General features: G+C 39.3%; 1 protein-coding gene across 2 annotated transcripts in view; it reads right to left on the bottom strand.

Annotated features, from left to right (window-relative positions):
- Positions 1 to 25,648, bottom strand: part of CSNK1G3 (casein kinase 1 gamma 3) — a 141,765-nt gene that overhangs the window by 30,307 nt on the left and 85,810 nt on the right. Inside the window, exons 8-12 of one of the 2 annotated variants that reach the window (XM_065406893.1) lie at positions 15,448 to 15,533; positions 15,241 to 15,325; positions 14,043 to 14,191; positions 10,196 to 10,291; positions 8,251 to 8,346 (exon numbers count right to left, since the gene is read on the bottom strand). In XM_065406893.1, the coding sequence (XP_065262965.1) occupies positions 8,251 to 8,346; positions 10,196 to 10,291; positions 14,043 to 14,191; positions 15,241 to 15,325; positions 15,448 to 15,533 (512 nt within the window). The remainder of the gene's footprint in view (positions 1 to 8,250; positions 8,347 to 10,195; positions 10,292 to 14,042; positions 14,192 to 15,240; positions 15,326 to 15,447; positions 15,534 to 25,648) is intronic. The other variant, XM_065406894.1, reaches the window with a different exon arrangement.

Below are 25,648 nucleotides of genomic sequence, written 5' to 3'. Positions count from 1 at the left end.
TTTACAAGTGCATAAAGTGTTAGTAATCCAAGAAGAAAAGGAAACAATCAATCAGCTATTCAGCTGACATTTTCAGGAACTGACACAAACTTTTATGAAGCAAGGACGCAGGAGGTTAACTAATGAACTGAAACAACGTACAGTAGGTTGCTTTCCAGTAATGAAGTTATAAAAACTAAGAAAACAGACGGTCACGGATTCAGCCTTTTTCACATATACTAGTGGAGGAATGACTGGATTATTTCAGAGAAGCGAAGGATTTTTCCTTCATAGATCAAATTACTAGCTGCCTTTAATGTGAAGTGAAGCTATAAAGTAAGACTAAACAACAAAAATATATTAATTTCCCTAGCTGACATGTCCAAAAGGTTTTTGAGTTCTTTAAAAAATACAAAACCATAATCATAATTAATGGGTCGACTTGCCCAAACCCTTTAGTAACATCTAACATTTTTGTTTTCAAACTCCCTGTTTCCTACATGGAAATTACATATAAAAAGGTGACTTTACAATAGTATTTGGAGTGTACACATATGCACTCATGTTATATATACACCTATATAAAAACTTTATTGAAGCACACCGCTTAGGATCAATGAATGTTCAGTGTTACTTGAAATTAATGTGATAGCAGTGGGACGTAACACACAGTAATCAATCAGGAATCTCAAAAGAACAGAGAAGTTTCTTACTGCGCTTAGCACTCTTATGTGAACTAAAATGAAGATTTTCTGCAGACAAAATATAGCAACCTACATTTAAACTGATGATTCAACACATAGCTGATTTCAGTATCAACGCTGACTCAATTTACTTTCCTGCTAAAATTTAGCTGTCACCATTCACTCTGCAGAAAATTTCTATTTCAGATTATGTTAGGGATGCAGCAAAAAAGCTGTAGTTTATAGAATTCTTGCTGGCTGCATGCTCCTGTTAAAAAAAAATTGAAATAACAATTAAAAATTCTCTATCATTAGATATTCTGGAGGAGAAAAATTACGATTACCTACCTTTCGTAACTGTTGTTCTTCGAGATGTGTTGCTCATGTTCATTCCATTCTAGGTGTGTGCATGGTCACGTGCACAGTTGTCAGAGACTTTTGCCTTAACAGTATCCGTAGGGTTGGTTGTGGCGCCCTCTGGATGCTGAGCTCATGTGTTCGTATATCAGGTGCCACCGGCGCTATGCCCTCTCAGTTCCTTCTTGCCAGCAACTCCAACAGAGGGGTAGGAGGGCGGGTAATGGAAAGGACATGAGCAACACATCTCGAAGAACAACAGTTACGATTGCAAACTGTGTGATTCTACAGCTGGGTGCGTCCCTACCTGTACGTGTACGTGCAGCAGGACAGGATGAGGGAACCCAGACTGGTGGAATGGGCAGGCTCAGTGGGACCCCAGCACCACAGGTGGCACACCAGATGGGGGGCCCAACCCATCACAAGCACGTTAAACGAAGTGTCTGATTGTTCCACCATCTCTTCCACCTCTAGGCTTAAGTTATGGCCATCCTTTGGAGCAGGGCTTGGTGCTCCTTAAAATCGTCCGGTGAGGTAGTGCGAGAGGGCCCCGACAGAGCCTCATCTGGATCAGGAGAGGGCCTGGGGCATCATCCCCCGGGGGGAGAAGGGTCTAGGGGTGGGCACCTGCCCTTCCACCCACCACGGCATCCGTTTGCACTTTGCGCACCGAGACGGGGCTGTCTGATGATTGTCTGAAGCGGCAACTGAAATTGGTGTGAAGGAGGCATTGGCATACCCGCTGGCCACTGGCCTGCTGCCAGGATGGCATCACGGAGATGGATGCAGCCTCAGGAGCCCAGTCACCATGCTGTTGTTTTGGCGAGGAGCTGAACTCCCCCTCCATGCTGGAGGAATCCTGCCTCCTGTGACCATGGCGGGACCATCAACGCCTGAGTCTGGCAGCTGTCACCATGGGTGAACGGCGCCTTGAATAGGCGGATCGGTGCTGGGAGCAGGGGGAACGGCACCATGTTAGGGAACGTTCCTAGGATCTAGGTTACGGTGATTGACGTTGTAGAAAGGGTCAGCGGGAGGAAGACCAGTGCCAACCTACAGTGACCAGCGCCTCCCTGTGGGTGAGTCTCGACAAGAGGGCAGAGACTGGGAGCGCGGTGCCAGCGACCTGAGGCGACCTGGGCGCGGTGACAAAGAGCTCTGCCTCGGCTCCAGAGACTGGCGGCATTCACTCACCATCTGGGAAGCTTTCACAGCTGGCTTGCCCTCGTAGGGAGCCTTTGCTGGGTCCATCGCAGCACGTGGTGCTGGCTGCGCTGGAGAGTCTTTTACTCTCTGAGCACTGGGAAGACGCAGACTCCGCCGTAAGTTTGGGTCCCCTACTACTCCCTGGAGTTGGTGGTGGATAGGAGGTCCCCTAGGGGATGTATCCCCATGTGGCTCTGGGGTGGGCGGGAAGCCTGAACAGGGTCCTTTCCTGATGCTCCTTGGTCCTTCTTGCTCGGTGCTGCGTCCCACTTCTTCGAATTCTTTTTGGGTACTGCTGAAGGGTAACAGTGCTGAGTAGAGCCTGGTGCCGGGGGTGCAATATGCACTGAGACCGAAGTGCTGGGAGTTGCGTCCAGCTGAGATGGCTCCAAGGCTGGGTGGAGAGCAGCCTCCAAGAGGAGGGCTCTCAAATCGTTGTCACGCTCTTTCTGTGTCCTACGATGAAAGTTCTTACAGATGCAACACTTTTCTTTTACATGAGATTGCCCCTAGCACTTCAGACAGCTGCCATGGGGGTCACTAACAGGCATAGGCCTATTACAGTCAGCACAGGGCTTAAAACCCGGAGACTGGGGCATGCCCTACCTGGGGCAAAGTCCCCACCAGGACCCTAAATTACTAACTAATTACTAACTAACTACAGTAAACAAAACTATTTACAGTTCTAATACACGAAGTGAAGAAAGGAAACCGCTGAACACTTGTGGGAGGTAAGAAGGAACATGAGCGCAGCACTCCAGAGGGCGCCACAGCAAAAGTCTCCGACAACTATGCAACTAAGTGCGCACATATCTAGAATGGAATCGACATGAGCAAGCATTTGAAGAACAACCTAACGTTTTTCAGTATTTAACTGTTTTAAAAAATAAAGGTGAGCTTCCTTCAAATTTCAACATCTTTGGTTCGTTCTTTTTTTGAGGACTTAGAAGTAGTAAATTTAAAAGAGTGTTAAAGCAAAATTAGAATTTTCAGATGCTGAAACAGTAACAAAGTTATAGTATACTGGACTATCAAGTACTGCAGGGAAAACAGAAATCATATTTGACACTAAGTTATTTCAGTATAATGGTATAAAGCATTTCCCACCATTTCAATAAAATGTCTATCAGATTAACACGAACTTAATTCAATCTCCAATAAAGTGGTAACAAGAGCAGTCAACCACTGAATATCAACAATCCTATGGCTAAAGCAAACGTAAATATATTTCAGCAGCAAGAAAGAAGTCAAAAGCATATATCTGAATTCATAGCTATGTACAGACAGACTTGTATTAGTTTATCCAACATTCACTTTGTTAAGTCTTACAGAACTCTTCTGTAAATATATTTTGTACACAAAAAATACAGCACCACAATTAGCACCTTTGTTTGCCGTCTCAGAGGTACCAAGAATAAAAATGAGTCATGAAGAGTGAACTAGTTTAGAGGTGGTCCTCTAGAATGCACAAGGTGATTTGGCAGAGTACAAAGTGCATATAAGGTAAGTCTTTTCCCACCACTGCTCCTATAGCACCTTACAGAGCAATAAATCCAATTTAAAGAAATACCGTACAACTTCATTGAACCCTTTATAGCTTCTGTCATATCATATACAACCTGATGGCTTTGTCACACAAGACACTCAGGAAAGTTAGGACAAGTCAACTAAAGATGTGAAGTTAAAATGCATTAAACAACTGCATGGATACTCTTATTCCTGTGGGGGATTAAATTGAAGCAAAGCATAGCCGATTCTCTTCTGAATGAGAGCATCCATACAAGGGTTTAATGCATTTTAACTCCAAACCTTTGGTTCACTCCTCAATTTTTTTTCACTGTAGACAGGCCTTAAAAGTACTATAGCTAATAGTTCAAAGGAATCTAGGCTACGGTACTAGACTAGCCAATGCCCCGATTTATTGGCAAATTTTGATTAAAAAAATTCAGTTATAACTGAAAGATATACATGACAACACTTATTCACAATATCAAACTCTACCGTAAGAAAAATAATTAGCATCTTACATTATTTCACAGTATCTGCTACTAACAAACATTACTAATCCTTTCCCACTATGTTACAAAAACAATACATAATTCAATAGGTGTGCAGATATCTCCTATACCAGAGGTTCTCAACCTTTTTCTTTTTGAGGCCCGCCACAATGTGCGATAAAAACTCCACAGCCCAGCTGCGCCGCAATAACTGGTTTTCTGCATATAAAAGCCAGGGCCAGCGTTAGGGGGTAGCTAGTAGGGAAATTGCCTGAGGCCCCATGCCACAGGGCCCCCATGTAACTACATTGTTCAGGCTTCACCTTCAGCCCCAGGTGGCGGGGCTCAGGGACCTGGGCTTCAGCCCCATGCGGTGGGGCTTCGGCTTTCTGCCCTAGGCCCCAGCAAGTCTAATGATGGCCCTGCTTGGAGGCGCCGCTGAAAACTGCTTGAGGCTCCCTACGGGGCCCCGGACCTCTGGCTGAGAACTACTGTCGTATACAACATCTAAGTTTAAAAGCAATGGGACAATTTAATACTTTAGTTTAAAAGTGAAACTATGCTTTTTGCAGGAAGTTAACTTTGCTGCCAGGTGACCTAAAAGGTCTGTACTCTCGCAATTTCTGCTTTCCACTATTAAAGAATTAAATAAAAATTTGCTATTCTGTACCTATAGGGCACACTGTCACCATTTCCTAAAAAAATATTTTCTTCTTTTAAAGGTAAATACTGAATTTGCCCTGTAGCTTTAAAGGACCAAAATGTTAAGATCAATTAAAAACTGCTCTGGTGGTGGGTGATGTTTTTGGGTTAGAAAAAGCAAAATATTGAAATTCTTCTCAGTAAATGCTGGGATTGTTGAAGTAATTATTTTGAATGAAGTACTGAATGCGCCATAAACTAAACAAACTGAATGCGCCAGAACTAGATAAATTCATGGAAGATAGGTCCGTAATGGCTATTAGCTAGGATGGGCAGGGATGGTGTCCCTAGCCTCTGTTTGCCAGAAGCTGGAATGGGCAACAGGGGATGGATCACGATGATTATCTGTTCTGTTCATTCCCTCTGGGGCACCTGGCATTGGCCACTGTCGGAAGACAGGATACTGGGCTAGATGGACCTTTGGTCTGACCCAGTATGGCTGTTTTTATGTTCATAAACTATTTGAAGTGTTCCACTGATATGTTAACCATAGATAGAAATATTTCTTAATGTAGCCAGAAGGTACTTAAGAAATCTCATAATTTTATCCAGTTTAATCTCAAATCCAATGCTAGTTTCACATTCTAATATGGTTCAAGGAGACAAATCAACTACTTTCCTTTTTAAATTTATTTTATTTATATGAAAAAGTTGCTGTGATCAGAACATTGGTCTGACATTCAAACTGCTTGTTACCAGGAAGCTATGTAGTTTAACAAAAAAAAATTATTATTTTTATAAAAAGGTTTAGCGCAACTAAGTCTTTGATGAGTTGCAATATTCCCTTTATTTTATTCAATTAACTTTATTCTACACAAACAAAAGCTTTTCAAGCATCAGTTTAGAATTTTGCAATTTAATTCAAGACTCAGATTTTTTAAAAGGTGCAAAAAACTTATTGTATAGAATTAACAGGGTGAAGTATGCAATTTTATCTCTGCTCCTTGCCTTGGAGGAGAAAAAAACAAAAGATATTTTAGAAAAATCTAAAATATAAAAAATAGATGGAGCTCTCAGGCTCAAAAAGTGTATTGAATAAAAGGAAAATACACAACATGTTCCATGCAACTTGTTGTTATAATGCTAAATTATTATCATTTTGATTGACATGACAAAGAATTACCATATATACTTGATCATAAGCCGGTTCGTTTATAAGCTGACCCTCCCAAGATGGATAAGTAAAAATGGAAAATTTTTATAAACCATTCATAAGCCGACCCTATAATCAGGGGTCAGCAAACTTTGGCTCCCAGGCCATCAGGATAAGCTGCTGGTGGGCCGAGATGGTTTGTTTACCTCGAGCGTCCACAGGCACGGAGGTAAACCTAAGTAAACAAAGTGTCCTGGCGTGCCAGCTGCTTACCCTGACGGACCGGGACAGCAACTGGTGGGAAAAAATTTTTTTGGGGGGGGGGAAGCTGGGGGTCAGGGGAGTAACCCCTGTGACAACCCCCCACATGACCCCACCCCTAGCCTGGGACCCCCACACTCTTTCCATCCCATCTCTTCTCACTTTATCTAGGGAGGGCCAGGGGAGGATGTCTGACCTGGCTGTAGCTGCTCCGGCAGGCTGGGCAGCGCGGCCGCAGCCTGCTCCAGCGGGCCAGATTGGGTGGCGCAGCCGCAGCATGTTCCAGATCGGGCGGCACGGCCGCAGCGTGCTCCAGTGGGACGGGCGGCGCGGCCACAGCCTGCTCTGGGGGGCTGGACCGAGCGGCACGGCTGCAGCCTGCCAGTCCCGGAGCTGCAGCTGCTTCGGAGGCTGGGGGGAGAGCAGCGTGGCTAGAAGCGGAGAGACTCTGGCCCCGCCTCTTCCCTTCTGGCTCTGCTGCCTCTCCTTGCTCCCTCTGTTGGGAGGAGGGGCTGTGTCCCACCTCTCCCTCTCTATACCCGTTCATAAGCCGACCCCCTTCTCTGATGCTTCCCTTTTTTACTAAAAAAATTCGGCTTATGAACGAGTATATACGTACTAACAATAGAGTGTATGCACATAAACGGGGCAGCTTTCAAGCCATCTGATGTGACAAGTATCTTCTTGATTCTTGTGCCCTAAATTTCCCAAGAATTACTGCAACCACATACATCACATACACAAGGAAAGCAAAACCTGGTTGAAAGTTACAAACATCTGATAAAGGAAATTAAGCATTCAGGAAGAAAGAGTTTGGACTATAACAGGGTCTGGGTGGGGAATTAACATGAGAGAATGAGTCAGCATTCGACTTAGACAGAAACTCTAAATTGGCCAACCTTAGTAAATTAATCTCCTCAAGCTACTGTTTATAAATGAGAAATGGACTAGACTGGGAATCATACCTCATTTGAGCATTTTGGTGGCTGGCAAAGAAACATATAGCTGTTACTGCTGCCCACAACTGAGCAAACAAATTAGTGAATTCAAAAATTCCTGAGTACACCGCTTTGTTCAAGCTTTGATGTGATAACCCACTTCTGTTAAACAGAAATTATGTTGTTGTTTTTCACTTGCAAGTGGAAGTGCAATAAAATTAGTTTTCTGGAGACTCTTTAGTCACTATGTATAACTACATTCCTCTAACATCTTAAAGGGATGCATGCCATAAATCCCATTACTGTCTGAATATTTTAAACTACTGTTCTTAAAAGCAAAATCTAAAACAGTGAAAAATGATCAGAAAAAAATCCCTATTTTTAGTTTTCTACTTTGTGAATTTCACAGTGCTGTGTATATGTAAATTCACTGTGTCTGGTCAGATAACCAGTTTTCCCTTTTTTGCATTGGCCTCTATGAGGAGGGGAGAAAATACATTTGTTTGGTAGGGACAAGTATAATATCTAAAGCTGCTGTTATACTTATGTGTAGAAACTGACTCTCTTTAAAACAGATATTTAGTTGAAATCAAGTACTTAACTAAATATTACTAATATTCATTAGTTTCTCATTTTTTACCCTGGTTAAAACGTGTAAAGTGCTGCACTGTGCCAAGTTCTCAAAATTGGCTAATATTAAATAAACTTGAGTAGTTAAAATCTATTTAAACTATATATAAAATTAAAATGAACTAAAGTCTTAACATTAGCTGATTTAGTTGATATAAATTTTAGAAAGCTATACTGCTAAACTACAACAGGCATTTGTAGAAATTCAACATACAAAAAGTCAAACTTTCTGCACTTTTCTTTTCCAATTTGGCAGTTGTAGAACAAAAGGAACAAGGGAATGTAATTATGGAAATAACTATGAAGCAAAGTTTTCAGCTGAAAACAAGAATCATGCCAGGAGTTACAAAGGAATAGGTTGCAGAATGTGGAAATAATCAGTCATGCAAAGAAGCAGAAAATACCTGTACCGAGCCACCATGTCTGTCAGCTGCAAGGTGAGCTCTCAAGTGATGGGGGTTGGCCTGCTGGGAGTCCCAAGCTGCCCTGTGGTCTGCCGACTGTCAATTACATAATGCATTAAGCATGCAAGGAAGAGGAGGAAAAAAACCCAAAACATATTAAACATCTCATGCTTGTATTACAATGTGAAATAAAAATCCCACAGGAATACAACATACAAACAGAATGTAACCAGCTATGTACATATGCACATGAATGTAGATAGATACATGTTTAAACTTTGCTATTTACTATAGCTAAAAGTTGCAGAGTGGCTAAAAATGAACAAAAATGTATACACTCAAACATGAACTACCAGACAGATTAAGAATCTGGAAATAGCAGAAAGCAAAACAATAAACAAAAATTAAAAAAAAAAAACGAAAACAATCTGTTTTTATTATTTTAAGTAATTTCAAAATGGTTATAAAGTCACTTGGGGTATGCAAAATTTCTCTCGAACACAGCAATATAATTAAAAATACCATGGACACTCCAGAAGAAAACAAGAACTCATGATTACATATGCTTAAAATACAATCTGCTGCAATTGCACATCATGCATGTTATATTAACTGAAAATATACATTCAACAAATGCAACACAAAATACAGTGCACAATTACTATATTGTATATTCCTACCCTTGCATCAACAAAGGCCTGAAATTTTCTGAGAAAAACTAAAGTATAAAATCACAATACTGATCAAAGTTATCAGCATACTGTAATTCTCCACTAGTTTAGCAACAAGCTCCTTCAGAGTATATCCTTTAAAATAACTGATTTTTGTACAGAAACCATAAACCTTTTAGGGCAAAGCTTTTGAAACTAGCCACCTAAATTATGTATGCAAATCTCATTTGTATGTATAAAGTGGGTAACTACATGCATATACATCTTTTTTTTTTTTAAACTAGAATAAACCACATGTGCATATATATATGCATGCATGCATACATACATACATACATACACACACACACACACCTCTACCCTGATATAATGCTGTCCTCGGGGGCCAAAAAATCTTACCACGTTATAGGTGAAACCATGTTATATTGAACTTGCTTTGATCTGCCGGAGTGCGCAGCCCCACTGCACTGCTTTACCGCGTTATATCCAAATTCGCGTTATATCGGGGTAGAGGTGGGTGTGTGTGTGTGTGTGTATTATAGTGGGTGAAGTATATCAAAGTAAAATATGGTTTATATATTTTGTACAGATACTATTTCAACCTTTACATAAAACCGTTATTGATCTGTAAGAAAGTACTTAAAATACATTTTTCTCATGACAACATTCTGGTAATATCACCTCAGAATTGTATACGCTATGACCATCAGGTAACAAGTGAATTCTAATCTTAAGCAGTCCATTCGTTCTTATAGCCTATGATCGTGCATTAAGTATTTTCTCTAAGAAAAACCTAACAATACTTTAAACAGAAAATCTAGAATTCTCACAAATTTTACTGCCTTTTGAATGTACTAAGGTGGCAAAAAATGCAATCTTAGGAAAATTAACCCTCTAACACTAGTGGGTGAGTCACTGTACATGGTGCAAAGTAAGAGACTGTAAGATTAAACAGAAAAACGAAGGAAGAAAATACAGCAATGCTCCTTAGGATGCAGTTGATCAAAAAAGACAAAAGGCTCCCATTTATTTATAATTACAACTTAAAAACACGATAGCCCTTTATGACCTTTATTTAAGACTTACAAACCAAAAACATTCATGCATTAATAAATGCTACCTTCAGTAAACATAGAAAAATGGACAGCAGAAACTGGTGTCAATTTGAAATTGTGTAACACAAGCAATAGCAAAGCTGTTTTGGCATCAAGAACAAACTTTATAAAAACGATGACATAAAATAATGCTGATAAAATCTTAGGTGAGCAGCATACCTGATTTTTGGATTGTTGCATCTTATCTCTGTGCTGATGTGCTTCTCTGTTTGATGACAGTGCGGGGTCTGAATGAATTGAGCCCACTGGAGTAGGCTACAAACATAATATATTATGTAGCAAATTGTTAAAAAAATATTTAAGTTTTCTACATACCAATAATTACTGAATTGTAATCCAAAACATGTTTCTGAACCTGCCATGGAAATGTACAGAGATATGGCCATACAAAACCAACAGCAAGTCATGAAGCAGACCCTCACTAATTCTCAAACTTGGTAATTCCCTCACAACCAGTAACATGCTCTCCCTTCTCAAAAATTTAGGAGCAACTTGCTGTAATGATGTCCAATGATAAAGACTTCACTAGACTATGCTGTAATGCATTCACTAGTCTGCTTAGGACATGACAAGTTACTGTAAACTGGTCCAAATAAAAGCAGCAAGTACATTTTGTGATGAGTTCCTTGAATTTTTGTTTGCTTACATTTTAATTTGAAAAGTTTGCCACTATTCCAGCTAGAAGTGTTGGTCCCACTACAGTTAAAGTTGCATGAAGTATCCATTCTAACCTATTTTGCATCAGTAAAAACAACGAGGAGTCCTTGTGGCACCTTAGAGACTAACAAATTTATTTGGGCATAAGCTTTCGTGGGATATAACCCACTTCATCAGAAGCATGGAATGGAAATACAGTAAGCAGGTATAAATATACGGCACATGAAAAGATGGGAGTTGCCTTACCAAGAAGGGGGTCAGTGCTAACAAGGCCAATTCAATTAGGGTGGATGTGGCCCATTCCCAACAGTTGATAAGAAGGGGTGACTATCAATAGAGGTAAAATTACTTTTTGTAATAGACTGTCATTGTACATATACATTGGCCAAACTGGACAGTCTCTACGGAAAAGAATAAATGGACACAAATCGGACATCAAGAATTGTAACATTCAAAAATGAGTAGGTGAGCACTTCAATCTCCCTGGACACTCAATAACAGACTTAAAAGTCACCATTCTTCAACAAAAAAACTTCAAAAACAGACTTCAAGAACTTGCAGACTTGCAGAACGGGAATTTATTTGCAAACTTGACACAATCAAATTAGGCCTGAATAAAGTCTGGGAGTGTCTGGGTCACTACAAAAAATAATTTTCCCTCTGTTGATATTCACCCCTTCTTGTCAACTGCTGGGAATGGGCCACATCCCCTTTGATTGAATTGGACTCGTTAGCACTGACCCCCCCCGCCCCCCACTTAAGGCAACTCCCATCTTTTCATGTGCTGTATATTTATACCTGCCTACTGTATTTTCCACTCCATGCACCTGATGAAGTGGGTTATGGCCAACGAAAGCTTAGGCCCAAATAAGTGTGTTAGTCTGTAAGATGCCACAAGGACTCCTCGTTGTTTTAACCTATTCCAGTTACCGATAACTTCCTGTAAGATTTCAGGCTGAAATCTTCTATGATTAACCTCTGCCATCTTTGAAAGTATGAAGAAAAAAAAAAGATTAAGCCACTTCTGAATGTGAACACAGTGGAAATCAAAGATATTACCATTTTACAAATTTTCTTCCAACTTTTTTTTTTTTTTTTTTAAACAGACAATCAAAATGGCTGAGGCTTGAAAGATACAATTTTGTCTGGGAAGAATGCTTACTGAAAAGCAGTATATTTCATTGTTCCAGAGGAAATTTGAGTTCACCATCTTATTCGCTTTTGAAAAATTATTTACCAACTATTCACAATGGAATTCTTTCACTTAGTTTGTAAGATGTGTAACTAAGGAATGATTCACTAAGGCTATGTGCAAGACTAGCTTAGCTAAGTAGTGAAAGCTTTATAAAGTTGCTCAGGACAGAAGGTACATAGGGACTGAGGAAAGCTTCTGAAAACATTTTAAGATGCACAGCAGGCAGCCCCACTTTGATCATGTCCAAGGAAGGTGTTTCTTCCTATACACCATCTAAGCATGTGTGGGAGAAGGCATTCTGGTGATGTATAAATAGTTCCAGATTGTGGAATTTAAACACACTTCAAATTTGTAGAAGCTAACAGAATTTCCAAAGCCTAAACAGGGAAGCTCCTACCTTTTTACTTTAAGTAAAGAAAATCTATAGAAAGATTATATTTGTACAATGTTAAACAAGCATGGTTAAGTAATCAAAGACAGAATGTGCCAAATAAAAGATTTCAGATGCCCTCAAACTTGCACTGTCCCCTTCTGAGTGCTACAGAATATTAACTTTTGTTAAAAGCTACAATACATTTGTTGATAACTTTATGTGCTGCATACTGTAGTACTATGTATATGCCATAATCCTATAAAATCATGTATATAAAAAGCACACAGTTGTTTCATAGGGAACTGAAACATACTTTCCTACACGTAAGAATCTATTATGCACATGATCAAAGTTAGCTTTGAAGTCGCTGCTTCATCCCTGTATACATTACTGCATGTAAGCAAGGACGAAGAGAATATATATCCTGCTGTCTCTCATATTAGATTGTTGGCTCTTCTAAGCAGGGAACACATTTAGTTGTGTTTTTATACTGCTTAGCACAACAGGAACCTTATCTGTGACAGGGCCCCTAGGCACTACTGCAATACAAAATAATTGTTATGTACAAAAAACCCAAAACAAAACAATGTTAACAGAATGTTATTTGGGTTGCAAAGCCAAGCCCTCAAAAGTTAGAAAAAGCCAGATTAACAATTAATCTAATAATAATAATAATAATAATAATAGTGTACGACAATCTTAGTAAAATGTGATAGTGAGGATAAGTTATCAAAATATGTAAGTAGTTAAGAATATGTATATACAGGAGTATGACATTAAATTTAGTGTAAGTAAAAAGAGAAGAAAGTGTTACAAGATTATTTCAAGTTGTAGAAAAAATTCTGTAAGCCAAATACAGAATTTTGTAAAATGAAAGCTTAGAACTTGTAGAATATTGGAGCATGACTTTGACTATGTTTTCCATGAGTCTTTGACTGACCAAATATTTCTGTCTGGCTTTTCTCAAAAAAAGTTTTGGGCTTTTTGGCCAAAAATTGAATTTTTGTAATTTTTCAGTGAAAAGTCAGAATTTTCTACAGATACCATCCCCCACCATTTTCTGATCAGCTGAGACCCTAAGTTTGGGGTCTAATCCTTTAGTCACACAAACTTTTCTACTGTTCCTGACAGTAGTCAAAAATGTTTTTAAAAGGACATTTTTATTGAGTATTTTAATGAGGTACTTAGAAGCTCCTTCAAGCTACCTGTCTCAGGAAAAGCTTGAAAGCAGCAGCTCATGTGCCTGTCAGGCTGGACAGGGAAGATGTGCACTTTGATGTCACAAAGGGAACAAGGCTTTAGTATAGTTTCCGCTATAAACCTCAGATGCTGAGAAGTGATTTCTCAGTTGCTTAAAACTTTGGAAAAAATTCCCCAAAATGAAACAACCACACACTCCCAATGACGACTCTGTCCTTGCAAAGTTTCAAATGACAAACTGTTACTCTGCTCAAAAAATGATTAGAATTCTTACAACCTCCTATTATAAAACAGAGGAAGGAATTTTAATTGATGTTTTAAAAAAAAACACCACACCTTTGGGAAGAGACCCGGTATAAAAAAAAATCTCAGACCAAAAGGTGATATTTCATAAATTTCACAATACGTAAAAACAGGGGATTACAATGGAAACTAATCTGCAGCTTTCACAAAAGTAGTTTGACTCATAATCTAGTAAATTTTATAATATACAAGAAAAATTATACAAATATTAAGACTAACTACTATAGTTAAAAAACTGGTTAGACAAAAATACAGCATCTTTGCTCAACTGAACTCACCAGCTGTTTCCCAATCCAGTCATATTCATAATCAAACATATAGCCCTTCCGATCAAATAAGTCTGTAAAGAGTTTTCTTAAGTAGTCATAGTCTGGTTTTTCAAAAAAATCTAGCCTTCTTACATAACGCAGATATGTAGCCATTTCCTCTATACAAATGAGAAATATTCATAATTGCCATTTCTGTTTTATTAATGGTTAAACAATTACATTAATCATTGATACTTAAAAACAAACCAAATAAATCTTTAGCTTTCTATATAAAATTCAGATTGATTTTATGTCATGTTAATTTACTTATCAGTTTAGTTTTCATGTTCCGCAGCAGTTAATGCATTTTTCCCTTTGAAACAATTATGCACCAATTAACTTTATGTTCATGAATATCCCATTGAATTTAATGGAACTGCCATATGTGTAGATGTTTGCAGGATGGGAGCCAAATAGACCCCAAAAAATATCAACTTTAAAAAATCATGCTAAAATCTATCATTACTAGACCAGAGAGGTTTATATACCAGAAAAACTTTTTTTCTTCCCCCCGCCCCCAGCTTATTTTGTGCATTTGAGAGAAGTTTCTGTTTAGTCAATTTCATGGGTGCTTCTGTGTAGCAAGTCAGTTTCATATATCTGAGTCGTTTACAGAGAAACCAGGGAAATAAAATCTTTTTTTGTATAGGAAAATGCAACTATAATACCACAAAAATTGTTAGGGGGACCCAGAGGCAGGAGTAATGCCCAAAATAAAGAGTTACAAGTAGTTTAAAGTAAGTTAACTTCAAAATGATGGTCATGTACCAGTAAGAAAAGTGTTACAATAAATATTTTTTAAAAATATTAATCTGCTTTCTTATAGACAAAAGGGAGACCAACATTTTATGCTTCAGGACAAACTGATCACTACCTGGAACTGGAAATAAACTTCCTCCCCTCTTCCCTCCTCCCCATAGAATGTCAATATATTGAACAATTAGTGGTTTTGGGCCTCTCTCCTAATCCCCCAGCTTCAACAACAGCCAGTGACAAAACTCTGTGATGTTTCATTATATTTTAAATTACATTCATTACCACAATATATTTTATTATATGTATTTGAAAGCCATTTTTCTTAGTAATGTATACAGTCCTACAGTATTAAAAAAGATTTACTGCAGCGTTATTTTAAAGATAGATTCATCTTCATTAACACAGTCATTACCTGGAAAGTTTTCACACAATACTTCGATAGGTGTTGCTCGTTTTGTGTCTCCAATTTTCTGATAACGTTCTTTTAATGTATCAGCCTATGATGTGAAAGATAAATTTATAACTTCAGAAAGTATTTTAGGAGACAACTTTACTAAGGAAACACGATGGAGAAGATGACTTTTTTAAAAAGGGGAGATAAGGATATTAAAAACACTACCTTTAAACCTTGCCATGGAAGGCTCCCTCTGAGAAAATACATAAACATATGTCCTAAAGCTTCCAAATCATCTCTTCTACTTTGTTCTAAAACATAAAATAAAAAGGTTATCAGAATGTTACATCTGCTTAATGCATACTTTAATTTTTCACATGATTTAGAAAAAGTTTTAAAATATTTAGAAGTTTAACAATACAAAATTTTATATTAAAGTAGTGCACATTTTTGCCTAATATGGATCTTATTAAGAGCAGAGTTAAACAGAAAATGCCAATGCAGAATACTGGTATGTTCATCTTACTAATACAAGTCATTTTTGGTATATAAGGAAATTGATCTGATATTTAAAATTATACTTTCATTAAACATGCCCACATTTTTCAACTATGTTAAATGAGAACAATTTAACAATCTGTCATTGAACAAATTTCCTTCTTAAAATGATGAAAATTAATGTGATACATGGAAAAAGTAATATTTGTTCCCCATCTATCCACTTTATGGAGTTTTTTAGGAAACCAAAGGTTTTATTGGGGAAGTAAGAAGTCTTACACGGAAAACTGACTTTTCAGTCAAAAAGCACCATTGAGGAAGCAAGCAGCTGTAGCTTATTCCCCTATCTAGCTGACCTTAGAGTAGAACTGTGAATGGAATTACTTTGCAGTAATACAATTTTTGTTTACATTAATGAAGTGCTTTGTCAGTGTATTAGAATTCCGGAATTCAAGCCACAGTATTCCATAAAGTATACAAGAAAATAAAATAAGAAAACCAACAACAGTAAATTTCAAAAGAGAACTCAAGTGATTCAAATTTGCAAAATTCACAAGTGCCCTTTGGTTTCTGAAATTTTGACTATTTTAAAGCGAAAACATTTCTTATTGACAAAGTATTATTCACATTTTAAAATTACAGATATCAATATATTTAAGAGTCTTCAATATAGGTAATTCAATGATCTTTAGATTATACAATAGGATACCCCAAGATCTTAAAGCCAACAGAAAAAATACTGCTGCTAGTCAGCAATATTAACCTTCTACTACTGGAGATGGAGGCATACAATTATATAGGATATATTTTTTTTTAAATTGAGGTGATTCATTGGATTGAAAGCAGTTCCATAAATACACAAGTAACTCCTCAGTCTCAACAGTAAAATGTTGTTTGGTCACCCAGTTTTAAAGCAATAATAGATTACTACTACTAATTATCTTTATAAAGAGAGTATAGATATGGCTAATGCTAAACAAACTTATCTAGTCTACTCCTTATAGTAGATCAGGAAGTTCATAGCACAAAATTTGCCTTTACAGACTAAATCTTAAACACAGTTAGGGAACTGTGAATTTACTTTGCATTGTGATGTCCTTACATTTTACAGGTTTCAGAGTAGCAGCCGTGTTAGTCTGTATGCGCAAAAAGAACAGGAGTACTTGTGGCACCTTACAGACTAACAAATTTATTAGAGCATAAGCTTTCGTGGGCTACAGCCCACTTCTTCGGATGCATATAGAGTGGAACATATATTGAGGAGATATATATACACACATACAGAGAGCATGAACAGGTGGGAGTTGTCTTACCAACTCTGAGAGGCCAATTAAATAAGAGAAAAAATCTTTTGAAGTGATAATCAAGATAGCCCAGTACAGACAGTTTGATAAGAAGTGTGAGAATACTTACAAGGGGAGATAGGTTCAATGTTTGTAATGGCTCAGCCATTCCCAGTCCTTATTCAATCCTGAGTTGATTGTATCTAGTTTGCATATCAATTCCAGCTCAGCAGTCTCTCGTTGGAGTCTGTTTTTGAAGTTTTTCTGTTGTAAGATAGCCACCCGCAGGTCTGTCATTGAATGGCCAGACAGGTTAAAGTGTTCTCCCACTGGTTTTTGAGTATTATGATTCCTGATGTCAGATTTGTGTCCATTAAAAGAAAATAACAGAACACCACTAGCTGTCACCTTCAGCCCCCAACTAAAACCTCTCCAGCGCATCATCAGAGATCTACAACCTATCCTGAAAGATGATCCTTTACTCTCACAGATCTTGGGAGACAGACCTGTCCTCGCTTACAGACAACCCCCCAACCTAAAGCAAATACTCACCAGCAACCACACATCACTGAACAAAAACACTGACCCAGGAACCTATCCTTGTAACAAAGCCCGATGCCAACTCTGTCCACATATCTATTCAAGTGACATCATCATAGGACCTAATCACATCAGCCATACCATCAGGGGCTCGTTCACCTGCACATCTACCAATGTGATATATGCCATCATGTGCCAGCAATGCCCCTCTGCCATGTACATTGGCCAAACCGGACAGTCTCTACGCAAAAGAATTAATGGACACAAATCTGACATCAGGAATCATAATACTCAAAAAACCAGTGGGAGAACACTTTAACCTGTCTGGCCATTCAATGACAGACCTGCGGGTGGCTATCTTACAACAGAAAAACTTCAAAAACAGACTCCAACGAGAGACTGCTGAGCTGGAATTGATATGCAAACTAGATACAATCATCTCAGGATTGAATAAGGACTGGGAATGGCTGAGCCATTACAAACATTGAATCTATCTCCCCTTGTAAGTATTCTCACACTTCTTATCAAACTGTCTGTACTGAGCTATCTTGATTATCACTTCAAAAGTTTTTTTCTCTTACTTAATTGGCCTCTCAGAGTTGGTAAGACAACTCCCACCTGTTCATGCTCTCTGTATGTATGTATATATATCTCAATATATGTTCCACTCTATATGCATCCGAAGAAGTGGGCTGTAGCCCACGAAAGCTTATGCTCTAATAAATTTGTTAGTCTCTAAGGTGCCACAAGTACTCCTGTTCTTTTTACATTTTACAGTTGCTTCCCTTCCCAACAGAACCTGTTTTTAAAAATGCTTATTCCTTTAAAAGGACTCGACCTTAAAAAAGAAACAGCATTTTGACAAACAGGTAGCATATTTTACAACTGAATTTGACAAAACTGCTTAACTTGGAGTTCTCTTTCAAAGAGCAATTGATGCTTCGTTTCTAAATAGTATGTGTTTCACGATTCAGATTTGCTGTATTTTTCCCCTCATTTGTCATGAAGAACAGTTGCAAGAAGATAATGTACTTTTCTGAGTTGGTGTACTTTTTCCTGACAGGTTTTCCTAAGTTCCTATGGTGAAATAAATTTCCATTTCCATGAACATGATTAAGTCCACAGATGGGAAAGCAACAACAATTTAAATAAACTCTTCTGTTTCCCTGCAAATGCACTTTGTAATACAGAAGCAAAGAAATTAGAGGTGTCAGACCATAGTATGAAGACAACTGTTTCTAAATAGAATATTTATTACAGTTGTCTAAGCAATGCCAGTAGTTATTTAAGGAACCTATTAATGGTTGCTTTTATGACTCATGTATTTTAATTAAAGAAAAATTTGCTGTGATTAATGCTTCTTTTCCCATCTTTTCTTAGGTTATAGCAAATGTGAAAAACATTACTACAATTTTTTTTTAATCTGAAGTAATTTGTGAAGTACATAGGGCAGTTTTTTGTTTAAAATGTAACTAGAAAAAGCCACACTCTAGGAGTGACCACTCATTTTAGTGGACCTTTTATAGACAAAAGCTAAATGGCCATTACTCGTAGAAGAGCATATGCCGTTCAACAGCTAAACCCATTTAATGTGTTCTAAATAATAGTTTGTCTGAAAAAGGTAGATTTGAAGTACTTGTCAATATAAGAGGAGATTAAAATTTTCACAATGAGAAGCAGACAAAATTAAAAACATCACCACATTTAGTAGCATAGATAAAGTTTAACAATTGTCCTGTTTAAAAGAAAACAGCAAGGAGAAGCTCTATTAGCAGGTCAGATAAATTTGTAATTATGCAAGATGAACAAAGCCTTACACAATGGAAAGGCGCAAGAAGCATTCTCTTCCAGAGCTGTTTGGTGGGCATGGAAAGAACACACACCGCATTATGCATTAGGATAATGCAGATTGATCCACCAGGTGTGCCAGCCTTACTCTGCAGGCTTGTACAGTAAGAAGACATGAACTTGTCTCCTAACTGTGGAGAGAAGGGCAGTGCTTAATTTGCACCAGGGCTGAGCCCCAACAACTCTAGACTTGACAGTTCATAGCCCTGGCACGGTCTGGGCTTGCTGCATCAGTTACGCAAGTAAAAACGTTGCTTGAGCCCCAGCACCTTTTTCATTACAAATTAAGCACTAGAGAAGGGGTGAGTTAGCCCTGCTTGCAGGGATCATCTCCTGGTACAGGGCAGATAAGAGGGCAGAAATTTAAAAAATTTAGGAAGATCACATCCTAGTCCTAAATCAGTAGTTCATTATCAAGAAAACTTGACTGAATTTACATTCAAAACACATTTTGTTCAGTTGATCCATCATGCATTCAATTTCAAATTAACTTTTTTTGTACTGCATGAGTACATAACATTACACTACTAAGACCTAAAGGTTGAAAATTAATTGCATGAGTCAGAAAATTCAGAGATGATGAAATCTGGACATTCATGTGTAATATACTAAAATCACATTGGACAATATGACATTCTTTAGAGAATAAAACAATTTTGCTTTCAGATATAAGTTGGTTTTCTCAAAAAAATCAGTCAGCCCAGGGAACTGCAGCTTCTGGAAGCAAGGCCCCCTCTATACACAGAAATAAATCTGCAGTACCTCTCCAGAAAGAATCTTCCCAAGATGCAACTGTAAGAATAAAAAATTACTAAACACTATGTGAGTCAGCCAGAAGGATGTGATGGCCACCAGAAACATTTTTCACAAATAAAAAAAAAAAAAAAAGCAACTTTCTAGCAAGGGCTCAAAAAGGGGGTTGTTATGCCCTTAATTAACAGACAGAGACAGACTGACATTCATTTTCTTCACACTGCAGTCACAAGAGAGGTACCAATTTTAGAAAATATTCCCCAACTATAACATACTGTAGAGGTAGATTAATTCTACCTTGAAGAAAGAAGTTTTTATTCAAGAGAGGAAAAAAAATTAAGAGATTTAAATTTAAGATTCAGGCTATAAAGTTCCTATTTTTCCACACACTCAAGCGAATTCTGGACTTTGTCTTAGAAAGTCCAAGAAGATATTGATATATTCTCCATGAATGCTATCTATCTCTACTAGGGCTGTCGATTAATTGCAGTTAACTCATGCATTTAACTAAAAAAAAATTAATCGCGATTAACCGCAGTTTTAATCGCACTGTTAAACAATAGAATACCAATTGAAATCTATTAAATATTTTCAATGTTTTTCTACATTTTCATATATATTGTATTCTGTGTTGTAATTAAAATCAAATTGCATATTATTTTTATTACAAATGTTTGCACTATAAAAATGATAAATAAATGAAATAGTATTTTTCAATTCACCTCATACAAATACTGTAGTTCAATCTCTTTGCTGTGAAAGGGAAGGTTACTCCCCTTGTGCAGTAACTGAGGTTCTTCGAGATGTGTCTCTCTGTGAGTACTCCACTACAGGTGGCAGTGCGTCCTGGCACCGCTGATTGGAGATTTTTGCTAGCAGTGTCTGCTCGGGACACGCGTGAGCAGTAACTGTCTCGCAGCGCCGCTGATGGCTCTTCTGGCACGCGCACACCCCAACCCCCAGTTCCTTCTCTATCGTGAAGCATTTAGTTCTTACTCCGAAGTAGAGGGGAGGAGGGTGGGTAGTGGAGCACCCACAGGGACATACATCTTGAAGAACCTCAGTTACTGCACAAGGTGAGTAACGTTCCCTTCTTCTTCGAGTGCTGTCCCTGTGGGTGCTCTCCTTCAGGTGAATGGAGAGCAGTGCCCTCATCAGAATGGAAGGTGTTTTGGAGTTGAGCCTGTAGCTGCAGCTAGGACCATGAAGCCTACCCTTGTGTCTGCACTCATGCTGAGCATAATGGCATACTGGTTAGTGAATGTATGTTCAGATGCCCATGTAGCTGCTCTGCATATGTCTAGAACGGGTATGCTGTACAGGAATGCTATGGAAGCTGCTATGGCTCTTGTCTAGCGTGTTCTGATGCCCATTGGGGCTTCTCTGTTATATAGGCAGTTTTATATCCATTTAGTCTTAGCGTGGATATAGCCACACCCTTTGATCTTTCTGTCGTTGATACCAATAGTCTGTAAGATTTACTGAAGGCCTTTGTTCTGTCCAGATAAAAGGCCAGGGCGCGACGGACATCTAATGTATGTAACAATGCCTCTTGGGGGTTGTTGTGTGGTTTCAGATGGAATGTAGGTAAGTGAATTGGTGGAATGAGTACGATATTTTGAGCATGAATTTAGGATGTGTCCTAAGAGTCACTTTGTCCTTGTAGAATACTGTGTATAGGGGGCGAGCCATGAGTGCCCCTATCTCACTCACTCTTTGTGCCGATGTGATGGCTATCAAGAATGCCACTTTCATAGATAAGTGAAGTAAAGAACACGATGCTAAGGATTCGAATGGTTTTCTGGTTAGGCATTTGAGTACTAAGTTTAAATCCCATGCTGGTGTGGGTTCATGGATATCCGGGTACATGTTCTGTAGCCCCATTATGAACCTCTTAGTAGTGGGATGGGCGAATACTGATGTCCCATCCATCTGTTGGTGGAAGGCCAGTATGGCCGCGAGGTGAACTTTAATCGAGTTTGTAGCCAGTCCTGAGTTTAAGGATAGTAGGTAATCCAGGATGAGAGGAAGTGGTGCCTGTTGTGCAGATATTTGTTTCGTTTGGCACCATAGGGAAAATCTTTTCAATTTTTGGAGGTAAGTAGAGCGTGTTTTGTTTCCCGCTATTAATCAGTACTTATTTTACTTGGTCAGAACAGGTTAATTCCTCAGGACGGAGCCATGATGGAGCCATGCCTTCAGGTGGAGTTTCCCTGGATCTGGATGGAGGGTTTGACTGTTGTCCAGTGACAAGAGATTGTGTAGACAGGAGAGAGTGAACGGCTTGCATATTGCTTTGCGAGTCAAGGGAACCAAGTCTATCTGGGCCATGTTGGCATTATAAGGATTAACTTGGCCCTGTCAGTTCGTGTTTTGTGTATGACTCTGAAGATCAGAGGAATCGGTGGGAAGGCATATAGGAGAGGGACGTTCCATTTGATAAAGAATGCATCTCCCAGTGATTGTGCTCCCTGTCCTGTACGTGAGCAGAACTTTAGGCATTTCTTGTTTGCTCGTGTCGCAAACAGGTCTATCACTGGAGTTCCTCATCTGTGGAAAATACGATGTCTTATTTCATCGTTCAGTTTCCATTTGTATTCTTGTGAGAACTGTCTGCTTAGTGTGTCCGCCATGATATTCAGGCGGCCCAGTAGGTATGATGCTGTGATAGTGATATTGTGCTTTATGCACCAGTTCCATAGTTTTAGAGCTTCTGCACATAAGGAGCGGGATCGTGCTCCACCCTGGCAGTTGATATAGAACATACATGCAATGTTGTCTGTTAGGATCTGTATCATTCTGTTTCTTATGAGAGAAAGGAAGTGGCAGCATGCATTGCGTACCACGCGTAGTTCTAGTAGGTTTATGTGAAAATGTGTTTCCGCAGGGGACCATTTGCCCTAAGTGGTATGTTGGTTCAGGTGAGCCCCCCCATCTGATCAGGGAGGCATCTGTTGTGATCTGAACAGATGGTGGTTCCTGTTGGAATGGTACACCAGAACAAACCTTCATTGGATTTGTCCACCATCATAGTGATCGTATCACCTTTGTGGTGGGTGTGATTCTCTTGTTTAGACTGTGTCTTCATGGGATGTATACTGCATTCAGCCATCTCTGAAGGCACGTGTTTTACAATGAATGTGGTAGCAGCCATATGTCCCAATAGTTGTAGGCATGTTCGCACATATACCCATGGACTGTGAGAGACCACTGATATAAGGGAGGTCATTGTTGTGAACATGGCCTTGGTAGTAATGCTCTGGCCATGAGGGAGTCCAGGTGAGCTCCAATGAACTCTAGTTCCTGTACCGTAGTGAGGGTGGATTTCTTTTAGTTGATTTGCAGTCCCAGGGAGTGAAAGAGAGAGATGATTATTTGAATGCTTCGTTCTGTTTCTGTCTTTGTGGTGCCTTTGAGTCAGCAGTTGTCTAAGTAAAGGGATATCAGTATCCCCCATCTCCGTAAGTAAGCCGCTACTACCGCAAGTGTTTTGGTGAATACTTTCGGTGCCGTCGAGAGGACGAATGGTAGCACTATGTATTGGAAATGTTCTTGTCCTACTGTGAACTTAGGAAGCGTCTGTAAGCCAGATGGATTGTAATGTGAAAGTATGTGTCTTGTAGGTTGAGGGCTGCGAACCAGTCCCCTTCCTCCAGGATAGGGATGATTGAACTCACGGTGATCATTTTGAATCTGTGGGCACAGATTAAATTGTTGAGTCTCCTTAGACCAAAGATGGGATGCACATCCACCTGAAGCGGCGCACCCACAGGGACAGCACTCAAAGAAGTGCAACTTACAAATGTAGATTTTTTTTTTGTTACATAACTGCACTCAAAAACACAACAATGTAAAACTTTACAGCCTACAAGTCCACTCAGTCCTACTTCTTGCTCAGCTAATCGCTCAAACAAGTGTTTTTGCATTTACAGGAGATAATGCTGCCCTCTTCTTATTTACAATGTCAACAGAAAGCGAGAACAGGCATTTGCATGGCACTTTTGTAGCCAGCATTGCAAGGTATTTATGTGCCAGATATGCTAAAGATTCATATGCCCCTCCATGCTTCGGCCACAATTCCAGAGAACGTGCTTCCATGCTGATGATGCGTTAATTACATTTGTGACTGAACTCCTTGGGGGAGAATTGTATGTCTCCTGTTCTGTTTTACCTGCATTCTGCCATATATTTCATGTTATGGCAGTCTCGGATTATGACCCAGGACATATTGTTTGTTTTAAGAACACTTTCACTGCACATTTGACAAAATGCAAAGAAGGTACCAATGTGAGATTTCTAAAGATAGCTACAGCACTCGACCCAAGGTTTAAGAATCTGAAACGCCTTCCAAAATCTGAGAGGGACAAGGTATGGAGCATGCTTTCCGAAGCCTTAAAAGAGCAACACTCCGATGAGGAAACTACAGAACTTGAACCACCAAAAAAGAAAATCAACCTTCTGCTGGTGGCATCTGACTCAGATGAAAATGAACATGCGTCGGTCCACACTGCTTTGGATTGTTATCGAGCAGAACCCGTCATCAGCATGGACGCATGTCCCCTGGAATGGTGGTTGAACCATGAAGGGACATATGAATCTTTAGCACATCTGACATGTAAATATCTTGCGACGCCGGCTACAACAGTGCCATGAAAATACCTGTTCTCACTTTCAGGTGACACTGTAAACAAGAAGCGGAGAGCATTATCTCCTGCAAATGTAAACAAACTTGTTTGTCTCAGCGATTGGCTGAACAAGATGTAGGACTGAGTGGATTTGCAGGCTCTAAAATTTTACTTTTTTTTAAAAAACACAGAATTCTACATTTGTAAGTTCAACTTTCATGATAAAGAGATTGCACTGCAGTATTTGTATTAGGTGAATTGAAAAATACTATTTCTTGTTTTTTTACAGTGCAAATACTTGATACAGTGAGACCGAAATTGGGGTTCCAGGACACAAAGGCTAAACCTCTCTCAGAAGCATGGTTCTTCTTCCTCTACTTCTCCTTCCATCCAGGGACAGAGTCCTGGATGCTCAGAAGCTGATAGCAACTTGGAATTTCCAGCCTGCTTAGCTGGGCTCGAAACAGGAAAATCAGGGCACCAACCTTCAATGTCCTTTAACCCAGGTGAGAGCAACAATCTCAGGGCTGCTTATGCTCAATACAAAGTCAGGTTAGCAAGGTCTTCAAAATCAACATGCCTCAATGTTGGTGATGTATGTTTGGTGCCAAATTCAATTGACAAGGAGTTTAAAAATCTCTCGCCCCCCCCCCCACCCCCCATCAGTTAGATTTTGAGGCAGTTCTTCTAATCTTTGCAGGCTCCCAGGGCCGGTGCTACTATTAAGGCGAACTAGGAGGTTGCCTAGGGCACCAAGATTTGGGGGCGCCAAAAAGCGGTGCCCCCAATTTCCTCCCTGTGGCAGCTCCCCACCCCCCCGGCCCGGGGAGCTGTGCGGCAGCTCCCCACCCCAGCTCACCTCTGCTCTGCCTCCTCCCC

This window comes from Emys orbicularis, chromosome 6 (assembly GCF_028017835.1).
Source record: "Emys orbicularis isolate rEmyOrb1 chromosome 6, rEmyOrb1.hap1, whole genome shotgun sequence".
Taxonomy (NCBI): domain Eukaryota; kingdom Metazoa; phylum Chordata; order Testudines; family Emydidae; genus Emys; species Emys orbicularis.
The sequence above is the reverse complement of the archived record's forward strand: the minus strand, read 5'-3'. Positions and strand labels throughout refer to the sequence as shown.